Raw genomic sequence first — 14,790 nt, forward strand, 5'->3', positions numbered from 1 at the left:
ACTATGACTATAGTGACTCTTAGAACGAAAAAACTTTGACATTTTAATGAGAGGAACCAGTTAGAAATTTCACACATAGAGAGGCAGAATTTACAGTCCCGGAAATACTTTACGCAATATAGCTGATGACGTTCAAACTATGTAGTTAGTAAAAGAATCTTTAAGCTAGAAATAACTTGGTTCCTTGTAAAAATTATCGTATATAATGAACTGTGACAGATCAGTATCAGGATTTCTTAACTTTGGAAATACTTGTTATATTAATTCGGTATTGCAGGTCAGCTGTTTACAAATTCAATCCCACTTTTTATAATTTTTCGATAGAAATTATGCAACATTAAACATGCACTACCATATCGGGTTACAAACGATCCCAAATTAAAAACTAGTCTTAATTTTGATAGTCAAAAGTGATTAGAGACCAAGAAACCGCCCCCACACCGTTTATACCCCAAACCACAATCCAAAATTTGGGCGAGTGCCATTAAATAGTGGATTTTACCTTCTCTTTACCTCAAAATAATCTAAAAAACGACTAGGCGCTAGAAATATTTGGCCGCCTCCACCCGCATTGCTGGTGTGCCGAAACTTTTGTTACAGTGACGTACAAAAAAATTTTCAGCGGCGCATCACCGGTCTTTGGCGTAGCTTCGGGGACTACTCCAAAGCCCCAAAGGTCTAGCAAGCTAATTGTGTGTTTTTGTTTATAACCCGGTATATTATTACATTTTCAATTTTGCTTAATAAAAAGTTGGATTGAATTTGTAAACGGCTGACCTGTAGTACCGAATTAATATAATACGTATTTCCAAAATTAAGAAATCCTGGTACTGACCGGTCACAGTTTGTTACATACGATAATTTCTACAAGGAACCAAGTTATTTCTAGCTTAAAGATTCTTTTACTACCTTCATATTTTGAAAGCCATCTTAGATAATGTGCAGATTGTTTCTGGGAATGTAAATTCTACCTTTCTAGGTGTCAAATTTCTAGTAGGTTCCACTCATTAAAATGTCAATGGTTTGTTGTTCAAAGAAGTCCCTATAGTCATAGTTCTTCTTCAAAATGACTCTGTTCTGATGCGTGAAATCGACTATCCAATCGCCAGGGTCATTCGGTCCGAGTTTACATATTTTGTCATAATTTATCTTTTAACGTTACTTCATTAACTTGGACCACTTTTATCAATATCCCACCCCATCAAAAATTGCAGCCTCATGAATTTTTTGATATGATGTGTTTCCTTCGCTTACTTTTCTTTTGTAGTAAGATGCTTGGCGAAAATTCATCCATAATTTTGCCGTTGCGGTGTTGTCCATGACCCTTTAGACTGCCCCTGATTTAAAGACAAGGTCGTATCCCGTGGGGTGGGGCAGGGGGCTTCACCCCCCCCCCCAAAAAAAAAAACTGTTTGTTCGAATCTTATAATTTAAAATATATTCTACCTGTAAAACGAACCCCCCCAACCAAAAAAAAAAAAACAAAAAAAAAACATAAAAAAAAAAAACGACAGATATTATTGATTTCCTACAGTAGAGACAAAGAAAAAAAAATGTTGTCCATATAGAATCATGTTTTAATATCTTTCACTGAAACAAATAAAAAGAGGCAAAAAATATCAATTCCAAAAAATTTTCCATTCGAAGCTCACACAATACACTGATTGTATAAGTCCATGTTTCAATCCACCAAAAAAGGAAATATCACCATTTTATGTCATAAATAAAGCAATGAAAAAGAACATGCATTGAGTGAAAAACATTCTTCATTCTTCGGTGTCTGCAACATCAAATCGAACATCTTGACATGGATCTATTTCACTAGCATTGTCCATTTCAATATCAGAGGTTTCGCAGACTGATAAAAGGGCAGTGGCTTCTTCCAAAGTTACCTCAAAATCAAGATGAATTAGTCATTTTAAATTAAACATGGCACACGAATATGGGGATGTAACAACAAACACTGAAAGGGAGGTTTAGGTCATTTTTTCCCCAAAGTCACCTCATCAAAATTTTGAGACAGTTATTTTGTTCAGCATAGTCGAAAATTTAATAAACATCTCTTTGATGATGACTTAATCCCCCTCAGTTCCCGGGTGACGAACTGCAACATATGAACATTGTCCATTGTTTACATCACAGTTTACATAATTCTTTAAACTGCGGCTTACATCTAGTTTTGTGTAATGGCGAGTATATAAACCTTTTCAGGAAGGATTGGTTTATAGTGGTGAGGTCTTTAATTTTTTTATAATTACCTAACGGTCCCAAATTCTCAGGGGGGCAGGTCCATTCTGTCACCACTTGCCGGTGCCCACGCAATCTAAACAGCAATATTAAAAGTCGCTTTTTTGTACATTATTTTTCTACCAAAACAGATATTGTTTTTAAGATCCTAGTTCTGTAATAAAACCACTCTGTACCACAACAGAATGCGACATATCCGTTGTAAGCTGCAGACAGAAAGATTTTGAATATCCAAGTATTATCATAGAGTTTTTTAAACAAATTTTAATTTGCCATGTTTTTCTTTGGGAGGTAATTATATTGCGGGGTAGGGGGGGTTTACTTAGCTAGGACAACCGTAGGCAAAGAAAACTTCTCCGTTTAAGAATTATGTTACTATAACATATCTTTTTAAAACTTTCATTTTTCATCTTTTGACATGGAGGGTTTGAGAGGAAAGGGAAGATGGGAAGCGAGATGATTTGTGTGCCCTTTTAAGATTTAATGTAGAAAACAACGCTACTAAAAGAGGTATCTATTCTAATTAAACGGCCTTTGTGATTCAGGGATTTGTAATTCGGAAACAAAGTCAAACTTTAGCGCATAGAGTAAGGTACCGATTGGGGGGGGCGAACCCCCTCAAATACGTAATAATTTCTGGTGGATTTAAGTTTTAGTGTTGCTCCTTACTTTCAGTTGAAAATACTTGTTTGCACTAAAAAAAACTTTGGTCTAAAGAGCAAAGTACTGACTAGGGGGCAAACCCCATCAAATACGTAATAATTTCTGTTCGTTTTAAATTTTAATGTTGCTCCTTACTTTCAGTTGAAAAAACTTTTTTTTATATTTAATTTCTGATCGTTTTTAGATAATGCTGGGAAATACGGCACTCCCGTCAGAGAAATGTTCCGCCCCCCCAGGAAACTTCCACTATGGAACGGTCCTCCCACTTAATCAATCTGAGAGGGTGTTTCCTACCTTGTTTTACAGTCAAATGAATTTTTTCAGACTTGTGCCTGTTAATATGTAAGACTAAGTTTGATGAAAATTTTTTATTTGGAGTTAGCATAAAAATCAAATTATTTAGATATCTGTAATGGTATCAAAATTTCATTTTTTAGAGTTCTGTTTACTAATGAGCTGGGTTGCTCCTTGCTTTCTGTTCGTTACCACTAACTATTTGTTTACCAAGTTTTAACGTCTCCGTAGACTCAACTGAATCAATGGTGAATAAATCAAGGAAAAAAAAAAAACACTCAATAAATATACAATTTGGGCTACATAATTCCACAAAAAGAATGATAGTCGTCCCTAAAAGAAAAATAACTTCACAAATTTTCTATGATGACTATTTTGTCTGTATGGTGAAATGCAAGTGTTTCATATTTTGCGTCGGCACTAAGTCTTAAATCTAGTAATGAAAGGTAAAAAATTCTCAAGAGAGTAGATGTCTTGAAGAAAATATTGTAAGAGTGACCTTTTTTTGCAAGTTTGGTCAAGTTAAGTTCAACTTGATAGCAATACTGAAAACAGTTCTGCACTAACAATTTTGTACAATTTTAACATGTCTTTACATGCTAAGTAAAAATCCACTTAACAATTCTAACCCTTTCTACAGTCTAACTGGTAATAGAAAGAATAATGAAAAGAATAAATAAACGTATCTAAATCTTTACATGATAAGCTAAGATAGAAAGGAAAAAAAATGTTTATTTTTGAAGGATGCAATAAAAAAGGGTATAGGATAATTCAACCATCAAGATAATCTTGCAAAGTAAATAGGCAGTAATACCATGATTTAAACCCCTGTCCTCAATCAAAGGGATTATATGTCTAGCAAACTAATTTTGACCCTACTTTGGTACAAAATTAGGAAATAGCTAATTGACATGGAAATCTGAAAAGCTATATGAAAATTGTCCTAGTTTTAGAGGTCGCATTGCCACGTGATACCACACTTGCCTCTAAACATTAAGTTAAACAGTCCACACAAAAAGAAGGGATGGTTATCCCCCATTGCGTTATTGAACTCATGTTTTAGGAAAGTTCAGAATTTTATTCTCTTTGAAATTTCATTTTTGGGGGAAGGGATTCTGAAAACTCACAAATTTGTAGTTTTTTGGGCCAAATTTACCTGAGCGGTTCTTCCTATCAATATCAAGATACGATTTCACTTCTTGTATCTCTTCAGCTGGAGGAATATATCTAAACCATGCAAGTGATTAGGCAGTAAAATAGAATTTTTTCTCCACAATTATTTTAAAGTACTTTTATGGTGAAGTAAAAGATTGTATTTACAGTATACTATTTGGCAGCTTTTATGTAAATCGGATTATTTGGATAAGATCCTTATTAGTTACTATATTTCAAAATTTGTTTTTACCCTTGCCCAGTCGCCTGTAATAATTAGAAGTGGGACATGTGCCAGGTTCGTAACTTTTCAGGAAAGACAAAGAAAAAACAGAAAAAATTTGACGGTTGTTGTCATTCTGAAGCATGAAGCTAATAACAAGACCTGATAAAAAAGAAACATATGCCACTTAGAGACTTGTGTCCCTTTTTATTTTAGTAAAGGTACAAGATGATACAATTCTGAGTGCACCATTCGATTGCTCGTGCTTAGTTTAGCCATTACACATACATAACTCATTTCCGACCAAAATGGATTATGTCGATCTTTTAATTATCACAGCTGCAGTGGGTTCCCGGAACTATATAATGCGGGTATTCGCCAGGAATAATGTTTTTCTTGTGAATTTTATCTCTCTAAAAATATAAACGTAACAACCTGAGGTTGAAAAGAAAGGCTCTAATCTCAGGTGCTCTCAGTGGATCAGCTATTTTGATCGGTTGTGTAAATGTTGTTAATGGATTTTCTTAGAGAACTGCAACTCTAAGTTTCTTTAAGAGTCATGATAACTCATCAAAGAAAGGAGGCTGCTTGATCTGATAATTTTAGGGCAGTGAGGATGCAGGTCAGGATAAAACTGATGGTTTTGGCATTTAAGGCCCACCATTAAAATTATATTAAGAGAACGGTTTTTTCAAAGGTTCTTTTTTCATTTATTAAGAATTGTAAATGCGGAAGTTAAACTTTCGCTTAAAAGCTAAAGGTGGATTAAAATGAGTGTGATAGAGAAAATGAATAAAAATAAAAGGTATAGGAATTTTATGAAGTAGAGAACTTCTTTATAACATAAAATAAAGTAATCAATCTACACAATAAGAAGGTTGATACTTCCCAACATTTCACTGTCTACTCTCTACAGTGACTATTTTTTCTGGGTCTAGGCGTTTTCCCCTCCAGAAAGCACCCCACTGAATATTCCTTCCCCCCCGTAAAAAATATCCCCAACAGCCCTCCCCCCATATTTCTCCCAGATATTTCCGAAGATTCATTAGACGGGAACTGAAAATTCTACACACCTGTTCAAGTTAGAGACAATGCTATAGCGTTGCCATAAAATAATCATAAGGGTTTAATGTATTAATATGAATTGTCGTTTCCAAGAGGCTCTTGAAGCGATGGGTATATCAACTTCGGAAAGGGGTTCAATCGATCCCAAATTAAAAACTCAAGTGTTAATTTTGAGAGTCAAAAGTGATTAGAAAGCAACAAACCGTTCCCACACCGTTTATACCCCAAGCGCGAATCCAAAATTTGTGCAAGTGCCATTAAATAGTGGATTTTGCCTTATATTTTTCTCAGAATAATCTAAAAACGATTAGGGGCTAGAAATATTCGGCCGCCACCACCCCTATTGCTGGTGCGCCGAAGCTTTTGTTACGGTGACGCGCAGAAATATTTTCAGTGGCGTATCACCGGTCTTTGGCGCGGCTTCGGGGACTACTCCAAAGCACCAAAGGTTTAACAAGCTCATTGTACGTCATTGTTTGTAACCCGATATGGTAGTGCATGTTCAATTTCGCATAATTTCTATCGAAAAAATTTTAAAAAGTGGGATTGAATTTGTAAACAGCTGACCTGCAATACCGAGTTAATATAACAAGTATTTCCAAGGTTAAGAAATCTGATACTGATCTGTCACAGTTCATTGTATACGATAATTTTAACAAGGAACCAAGTTATTTCTAGCTCAAAGATTCTTTTACTAACTTCACATTTTGAAAGTCAGCCTATATATTGTGTAAAGTTTTTCCGGGACTGTAAATTCTGTCTTTCTAGGCGTCTATTAAAACTGTCCACTCATTAAAATGTCAAAGGTTTTCGTTCTAAGAGGTCCCTATAGTCATAGTTATTCTTCAATATGACTCTGTTTGCATGGATCTGATGCGTGAGTCGAATACCCAATCCCCAGAGTAATTCGGTCCGAGTGTCCATATTTTGTCATAGTCTTAACTTCATGCTTATCTTTTAACGTCACTTCAATAACTTGCACCACTTTCATAAATATCCCGACCCATCAAAAATTGCAGCCTCATGGATGTTGTCATATGATGTTTTCTTCGCTTACTTTTCTTTCCTAGTAAGTTGCTTGGCGAAAATTCATGCATAAATTTGCCTTTGACCTGTTGTTCACGTCCCTTTGGGCAGCCCCTGATTAGAAGACATGGTCGTATCCAGAGGGGGGGGGGTCAGGGGGCTTGACCCCTCCCCCAAACTTTTTGTGCGACTCGTAGACTTTCAAATAAATTCTACCTGTAAAACGACCCCCCCCCCCCAAAAAAAAAGATATATATTATCGATTTCCTACAGTAGAGACGAAAAAAAAAAATGTTGTCCATATAGAATCATGTTTTAATATCTTTCACTGAAACAAATAAAAAGAGGCAAAATATATCAATTTCGAAAATTTTTCCATTCGAAGCTCAGATAATACACTGATTGTATAAGTCCTTGTTTCAATCAACCAAAAAAGGAAATATCACCATTTTATGTCATAAATAATGCAATGAAACAATCAAGCATTGAGTGAAAAACATTGTTCACTCTTCGGCGTCTGCAACATCAAGTTGGACATCTTGACATGGATCTATTTCACTAGCATTGTCCATTTCCATATCAGAGGTTTTGCAGACTGTTAAAAGGACAGTGGCTTCTTCCAAAGTTACCTAAAAATCAAGATGGATTAGTCATTTTAAATAAACATGGCACACGAATATGGGGATGTAACAACAAACACTGAAAGGAAGGTTTAGACTGTCATCTTCCTCATAAATGGAGGGCAACTAGGCCCCCTCCCACGCTCTTTTTTTCCCAAAGTCACCTAATCAAAATTTTGAGACAGTCATTTTGTTCAGCATAGTCGAAGATTTAATAAACTCTTTGAATCTCTTTGATGATGACTTAATCCCCAAGGGCTGCAATTTATGAACTTTGCCCATTGTTTACATATAGTATTGGTTAATGGGAAGTATACAGACGTTTTCAGGAGGGATTTTTTCTAGTGGGGGAGAGGAGGAGCTTACGGGGGAGCATCTTTTTATGGAGAATGTTTACTTGGGGGATGAGACATTTTTGTGAAGGGGTTGCCGGATTTCTCAGCATTATTTAAAAAACAATCAGAAATTAAATAAAACAAGTTTTTTTCAACTGAAAGTAAGGAGCATGATTAAAAATTAAAACGAACAGAACAAATTGCGTAGATGAGCGCGGTCGTCCCCAAGTCAATACCTCACACTTATAGCTAAAGCTTTTTTTTTGTAAGTTCAAATGAGCTATCTATTCTAATTAATCGGTCTGGATGATTCAGTGGTTTGTGATTACAACAAAATTGAAACTTTATGTAAAGGGTGAGTAATTGACTTTGGGGTGAACTCCCTTATATACGCAATAAAATCATACGAATATAGATGATCGTTCCGTGAGTTACGTCAAAACAAAATTTCGAGAATGCCATTTAGCCAAAAAAAACTAAAATTAATATGCAAATTTTGTTCGATTTATTCATGTATGGTAAGCCAAAATCAAAGCTGCATTAACTCAAAAATGTTCAGAAATTAAATAAAAAAAAAACATGTTTTGTAAACTGAAAGTAAGGAGCGACATTAAAATTTAAAACGAACAGAAATCATTCCGTATATGAAAGGGGTTGTCCCCTCCTCAACGCCTCGCTCTTTACGCTAAAGTTTGACTCTGTTTTATAACTTTCTTTTTTAAAACAATAAAAAAATTTAGCATAAAGAGCAAGGCGTTGAGGAAGGGACTTTCATATACGGAATAATATCTGCTCGTTTTAAGTTTTGATATCGCTCCTTACTTAAAGTTAAAAAAACTTATTTTTTTTATTTAATGAATCTAACAAATTAGTTACTTGGCTACTCGCATACTCGTGTTGAAAGGCTGATCTATAGCAACATCTTGGGTTGGGGGGGGGGGGCAATGTGACAAGGGTGCCAATAACTTACCAAATTGACAAGTTTATTTTTAAAAAAGGTAAAAACAAGAAAAAACAAATCAAGATGCCAGAGAAATCTTGGTAGGGGGGGGAGGAGTTAATTTCTTTCCCGGCATCCACCCTGGATCTGATAACGTTCATGTTGTTTCCACTGTAATCTTATTAAACCATAGAATCTTGTCAAAATGTCAGATCAGTCTATGGCAAGATCTTACATTACCACTTCCAACAAATGTATCATTGTTTTTTAATGGAAAAGAATCTCCGGAGTTTTTGATTTGATCACCACTTAGGATAAGATTTGGCAATTACGTTACACGACGTCTTAGACGTAAAAATTATGTATGACACCCGTCAAGTGCGTATCCTTTGCTTGTACGTTTCCTCCACAGTTTATATAATTATATAAACTGTGGTTGCCACTAATTCGGCTAGATTTCCTGGTGATTTTCTGAATTTCTTTCTGTTTTACCAACAATGAATGTATCTTCATACAGCATAGCAGCAGACCAATTTATGATGACCTCGCACACTGTGATATTGTATCATTTTTAGAGAAACTTTTCACTATTCTATGTTATAAATATTTCTGCTGTGGTAGAGAGTGGTTTAATTCAAAGGATCTTAAAAAAAGATTGCTGTTTTGACAGAAAATAACTGCACAATAAGCGATTTTTAATATTGTTATATAGCAAGCATGGGCGCCGCCAAGGGGAGACAGGAGGGCCATGCCCCCCCGGGAAATTTGGGACTGTAAAGTAATTATAAAAAAATGAAAGACATCATTTGGCTTACCTCTAGACTACCTCCATAACAGTTACCTCTAGACTACCAATTTGAAAAGCTCCTCATTTGAAAGCTCCTGACATAAAGATTTTAAATATTCAAGTCTTATCCAATAGTTTTTGAACCAAATTTGAATTTGCCATGTTTTTCTTTGGGAGGTACTAATTTTCAAGGGTAGGGGGGTTTATGGAGCTAGGACATTCCTAGGCAAGGAAGACTTCTCCGCTTAAGATATATGTTACTATAACAAATCTTTTTAAAACTTTCATTTTTCTTCTTTTGACATGGAGGGTTTGAAAGGAAAGGGGAGATGGGAGGCAAAAGAGGATTTGTGTGGCCCTTTTAGGTTTAATGTAGAAAACAACGCTAGACACATGTTCAGAAGAAGGATAGCTTTCAAATGATGTGCTGTTAGATAAGCTTTGACAAAAAATGAAAGACCTCATTTGGCCTACCTCTAGACTACCTCCATAACAGTAAAGATAAAATATAATTGAATATAGTCAAGAAAGACCTTATTAGAAAGCTCCTGACATAAAGATTTTAAATATTCAAGTCTTATCCAATAGTTTTTGAACCAAATTTGAATTTGCCATGTTTTTCTTTGGGAGGTAGCCTACTTATATTCAGGGGTAGGGGGGTTTATGGAGGTAAAACATTCCTAGGCAAGGAAAACTTCTCCATTTAAGATATATGTTACTATAAAAAATCTTTTTACGAATCATTTTTCTTGTTTTGACATGGAGGGTTTGAGAGGAAAGGGGAGATGGGAGGCAAAAGAGGATTTGTGTGGCCTTTTTAGGTATAATGTAGAAAACAACGCTAGAAACATGTTCAGAAGAAGGATAGATTTCAAATGATGTGCTGTTTGATAAGCTTTGACAAAAATGAAAGACCTCATTTGGCCTACCTCTAGACTACCTCCATAACGGTGAAAATAAAATATAATTGAATGTGGTAATGCAACACATCATTTGAAAGCTCCTGACATAAAGATTTTAAATATCCAAGTCTTATCCAAAAGTTCTTTTTAACAAAATTTGAATTTGCCATGTTTTTCTTTGGGAGGTATTTATATTCAGGGATAGGGGTTTTATGGAGCTAGGGCATTCCAGGGCAATGAAAACTTCTCTATTTAAGATATATCTTACAATAACAAATCTCTTTACGAATTTTCATTTTTTCTTGTTTTGACATTGAGGGTTTGAGAGGAAAGGGGAGATGGGAGGCAAAAGAGGATTTGTGTGGCCCTTTTAGGTTTGTTTCAGAAAACAACACTAGAAGCATGTTCAGAAGAAGGGTAGCGTTCAAATGTTGTGCTGTTTGATAAGCTTTGACAAAAAAGCAAAAAACCTCATTTGGTCTACCTCTAGACTACCTCCATAACGATAAAAAATAAAATATAATTGAATATAGTCATGCGACACCTCATTTGAAAGCTATTTAAAGATTTTTAAAGATATTTAAAGATTTTAAATATCGATGTCTTATGCAATAGTTTTTGAACCAAATTTGAATTTGCCATGTTTTTCTTTGGGAGGTACTGATATTCAGGGGTAGGATGGTTTATGGAGCTAGGACATTCCTAGGCAAGGAAAACTTCTCCATTTAAGATGTATGTTACTATAACAAATCCTTTTACGAACTTTCATTTTTCTTGTTTTGACATGGAGGGTTTGAGAGGAAAGGGGAGATGGGAGGCAAAAGAGGATTTGTGTGGCCCTTTTAGGTTTAATGTAGAAAACAACGCTAGGAACATGTTCAGAAGAAGGATAGCGTTCAAATGTTGTGCTGTTTGATAAGCTTTGACAAAAAATGAAAGACCTCATTTGGCCTACCTCTGTAACAGTAAGAATTAAATAAAATATAATTGAATATAGTCATGCGACACCTCATTTGAAAGCTCCTTATATAAAGATTTTAAATATCCAAGTCTTATCCAATAGTTTTTTAACAAAATTTAAATGTGCCATGTTTTTATTTGGGTGGAACTGTTATTGAGGGGGGGGGGGATTACGGAGCTATGGCATTCCTGGGAAATGAAAACTTCTCTATTTAAGATATATCTTACTATAACGAATCTCTATACGAATTTTCATTTTTCTTGTTTTGACATGGAGGGTTTGAGAGGAAAGGGGAGATGGGACGCAAAAGAGGATTTGTGCGGCCCTTTTAGATTTGTTTCAGGAAACAACACTAGAAACATGTTCAGAAGAAGGGTAGCTTTCAAATGATGTGCTGTTTGATAAGCTTTGACAAAAAGCAAAAACCCTCATTTGGTCTACCTCTAGACTACCTTCATAACGATAAAAAATAAAATATAATTGAATATAGTCATGCGACACCTCATTTGAAAGCTCCTGACATAAAGATTTTAAATATCTATGTCTTATGCAATAGTTTTTGAACCAAATTTGAATTTGCCATGTTTTTCTTTGGGAGGTACTGATATTCAGGGGTAGGATGGTTTATGGAGCTAGGACATTCCTAGGCAAGGAAAACTTCTCCATTTAAGAAGGATGTTACTATAACAAATCCTTTTACGAACTTTCATTTTTCTTGTTTTGACATGGGAGGGTTTTGAGAGGAAAGGGGAGGCAAAAGAGGATTTGTGTGGCCCTTTTAGGTTTAATGTAGAAAACAAAGCTAGGAACATGTTCAGAAGAAGGATATCTTTCAAATGATGTGCTGTTTCATAATCTTTGACAAAAAATGAATGACCTCATTTGGCCTACCTCTGTAACAGTAAATATAAAATATAATTGAATATATTCATGCGACGCCTCATTTGAAAGCTCCTGATATAAAGATTTTAAATATCCAAGTCTTATCCAATAGTTTTTGATCCCAATTTAAATTTGCCATGTTTTTCTTTGGGGGGTACTTATATTTAAGGGTAGGATGGTTTATGGATCTAGGAGATTCCTAGGCAAGGAAAACTTCTCCATTTAAGATGGATGTCACTATAAAAAATCCATTTACGAAATTTCATTTTTCTTGCTTAGACATGGAGGGTTTGAAAAGAAAGGGGAGATGGGAGGGACAAGAGGATTTGTGTGGCGCTTTTTGGTTTAATGTAGAAAACAACGCTATGAAAATGTTCAGAAGAAGGGTAGCTTTCAGATGATGTGCTGTTTCATAAGCTTTGACAAAAAATGAAAGACCTCATTTGGCGTAACTCTATACTACCTCTTTAACAGTAAAGATAAAATATAATTGAATATAGTCATGGGACACCTCATTTGAAAGCTCCTGATATAAAGATTTTAAATATCCAAGTCTTATCCAATATTTTATGAACCACATTTAATTTTGCCATGTTTGTCTTCGGGTGGTAATTATATTGAGGGGTGGGGGGGTTATTGAGCGAGGGCATTCCTATGCAAGGAAAACTTCTCCATTTAAGATGTATGTTACCATAACAATCATCTTACAAACTTTCATTTTTTTTGTTTTGACATAGAGGTTTTGAAAGGAAAGGGGAGATGGGAGGCAAAAGAATATTTGTGTGGCCCTTTTAGGTTTAATGTAGAAAACAACTCTATGAACATGTTCAGAAGAATTATAGCTTTCAAATGATGTTCTTTTTGATAAGCTTTGACAAAAAATGTAAGACCTCATTTGTTCTACCTCTAGACTACCTCTGTAACAGTAAAGATAAAATATAATTGAATATAGTCATGCGACACCTCATTTGAAAGCTCCTGACATAAAGATTTTAAATATCTAAGTCTTATGCAATAGTTTTCGAACCAAATTTAAATGTGCCATGTTTTTCTTTGGGAGGTGTTTATAGTCCGGAGTAGGGTGGTTTAGGAGATAGAACGATCCTATGAAAGGAACTCTTCTGTGTTTAAAATGTAGACTGCCACAGAATATCTATTTCCAATCTTCCATTTTTCTTATTTCGATAAATAGGGTGTGGGTTTATAAGGGAGATTAGAGGTACTCGCAGCGTTATGCAGCCCTTTTAGATTTAATTTATAAAACAATGCTAGAAACTTGTTCAGAAGATGGATAGCTTTCAAATGATGTGCTGTTTCATAAGCTTTGACAAAAAATGAAAGACCTCATTTGGGCTACCTCGAGACTAACTCTGTAATAATAAAAATAAATTATAATTGAATATAGTGATGCAACACATCAATTGAAAGGTCCTGAAAAGAATATTTTAATTATCCCGGTTTTATCGAATAGTTTATTAACGACATTCAACTTTGTCATAGTTTTGTGTTGCCGGTCCGTAGATTCAGCGTTTGAGGGGTTTATGGAGCTAGGAGATTCCTAGGCAATGAAAACTTCTCCAATTAAGATATATCTTACTATAACAAATCTCTTTATGAATTTTCATTTTACTTGTTTTGACAAGGAGGGTTTGGGAGGAAAGGGGAGATGGGAAGCAAAAGAGGATTTATGGGGCCGTTTTATATTTGATGTATAAAAAAACCTTTTAAAAAAGTTTATAATAAAGATAGCTTTTGAATTATTTGCTTATTTATAGCTTTTGAACAAAAATGAAGCAACAAAAATTGTTTGCCTCCACCTCAACAGGCCTAACAGTTAAAATAATATTTTTTTTTTAATATAGTCATTTAGCACCTCATTTGAAAGCTCCTAACAAAGGAATTCCAATTAACAGTGAAAAATTCTGTCAAAAAAAATATTTCAGTCATTAATTTTAAGTTCACGCTTATATTTGTACTTCTAAGTAAAATATCAAAAACAGCAAAAAAAATTCAAAAATTTAGTATCAGTTGAGAGCTGTAAGTGTCAGCAGTTTTTTTTAAGGATAATTTTTATTTTCAGAGCTATAGGGTAAGCAATTTTAGGTCAGGGAGATAAACCCGGAGATGGGAGCCAGATTATAACTTCATCCTGGTTCAAAGATGCCAAGGATAATATAGCCTACTCTATGGACTCATGTTTCAAAATTGTAGATATTTTTTAAGGGTAAGTTTGAAAGAGATGCAAAGCAAAACCATAGGCTAGGGTAAAAAATCATGTATCCAATTGAGTAAAATTGTTTAAGACTAAAACCCTCATATTTTGTTACCAAAGAGATATTGAGAAGAATTGTATATATCAAAGAAAAGCTAATAGGCCTGATCCAAGTTATACATTAATATGGTTTTTATAACAATTATTCAAGAAAAAGAAATTATTAGTTTATTGACTTACATAAAAGAACCTCTTTTTGGAAATACCAATTATCCTATTTTGATGTATATAGCCTATCCTTTTAGTGTTTCAATTTTATTCACATATTAACAGAAAGCTGATTTTCTTCTGATTCTATAAATGTAACTTTTATTGCTTGGTGTTTATTCTATAAATCCCAAATATTAAAATATAAAGTACTCCTATGTTAAACATAGGCTACTCTTTTATATGCTGCTAGTTTGGTTAATGCTAATGAAAT

General features: G+C 34.6%; 1 protein-coding gene across 1 annotated transcript in view; it reads right to left on the reverse strand.

Annotated features, from left to right (window-relative positions):
* Window positions 1–14,790, reverse strand: part of LOC148946385 (uncharacterized) — a 70,559-nt gene that overhangs the window by 24,455 nt on the left and 31,314 nt on the right. Inside the window, exons 6-8 of the mRNA XM_089097686.1 lie at window positions 7,178–7,299; window positions 4,332–4,431; window positions 1,800–1,892 (exon numbers count right to left, since the gene is read on the reverse strand). Of these exons, the coding sequence (XP_088953812.1) occupies window positions 1,800–1,892; window positions 4,332–4,431; window positions 7,178–7,299 (315 nt within the window). The remainder of the gene's footprint in view (window positions 1–1,799; window positions 1,893–4,331; window positions 4,432–7,177; window positions 7,300–14,790) is intronic.

This window comes from Artemia sp. Qi Xiang Cuo, chromosome 12 (assembly GCF_049724085.1).
Source record: "Artemia sp. Qi Xiang Cuo chromosome 12, ASM4972408v1, whole genome shotgun sequence".
NCBI lineage: Eukaryota > Metazoa > Arthropoda > Branchiopoda > Anostraca > Artemiidae > Artemia > Artemia sp. Qi Xiang Cuo.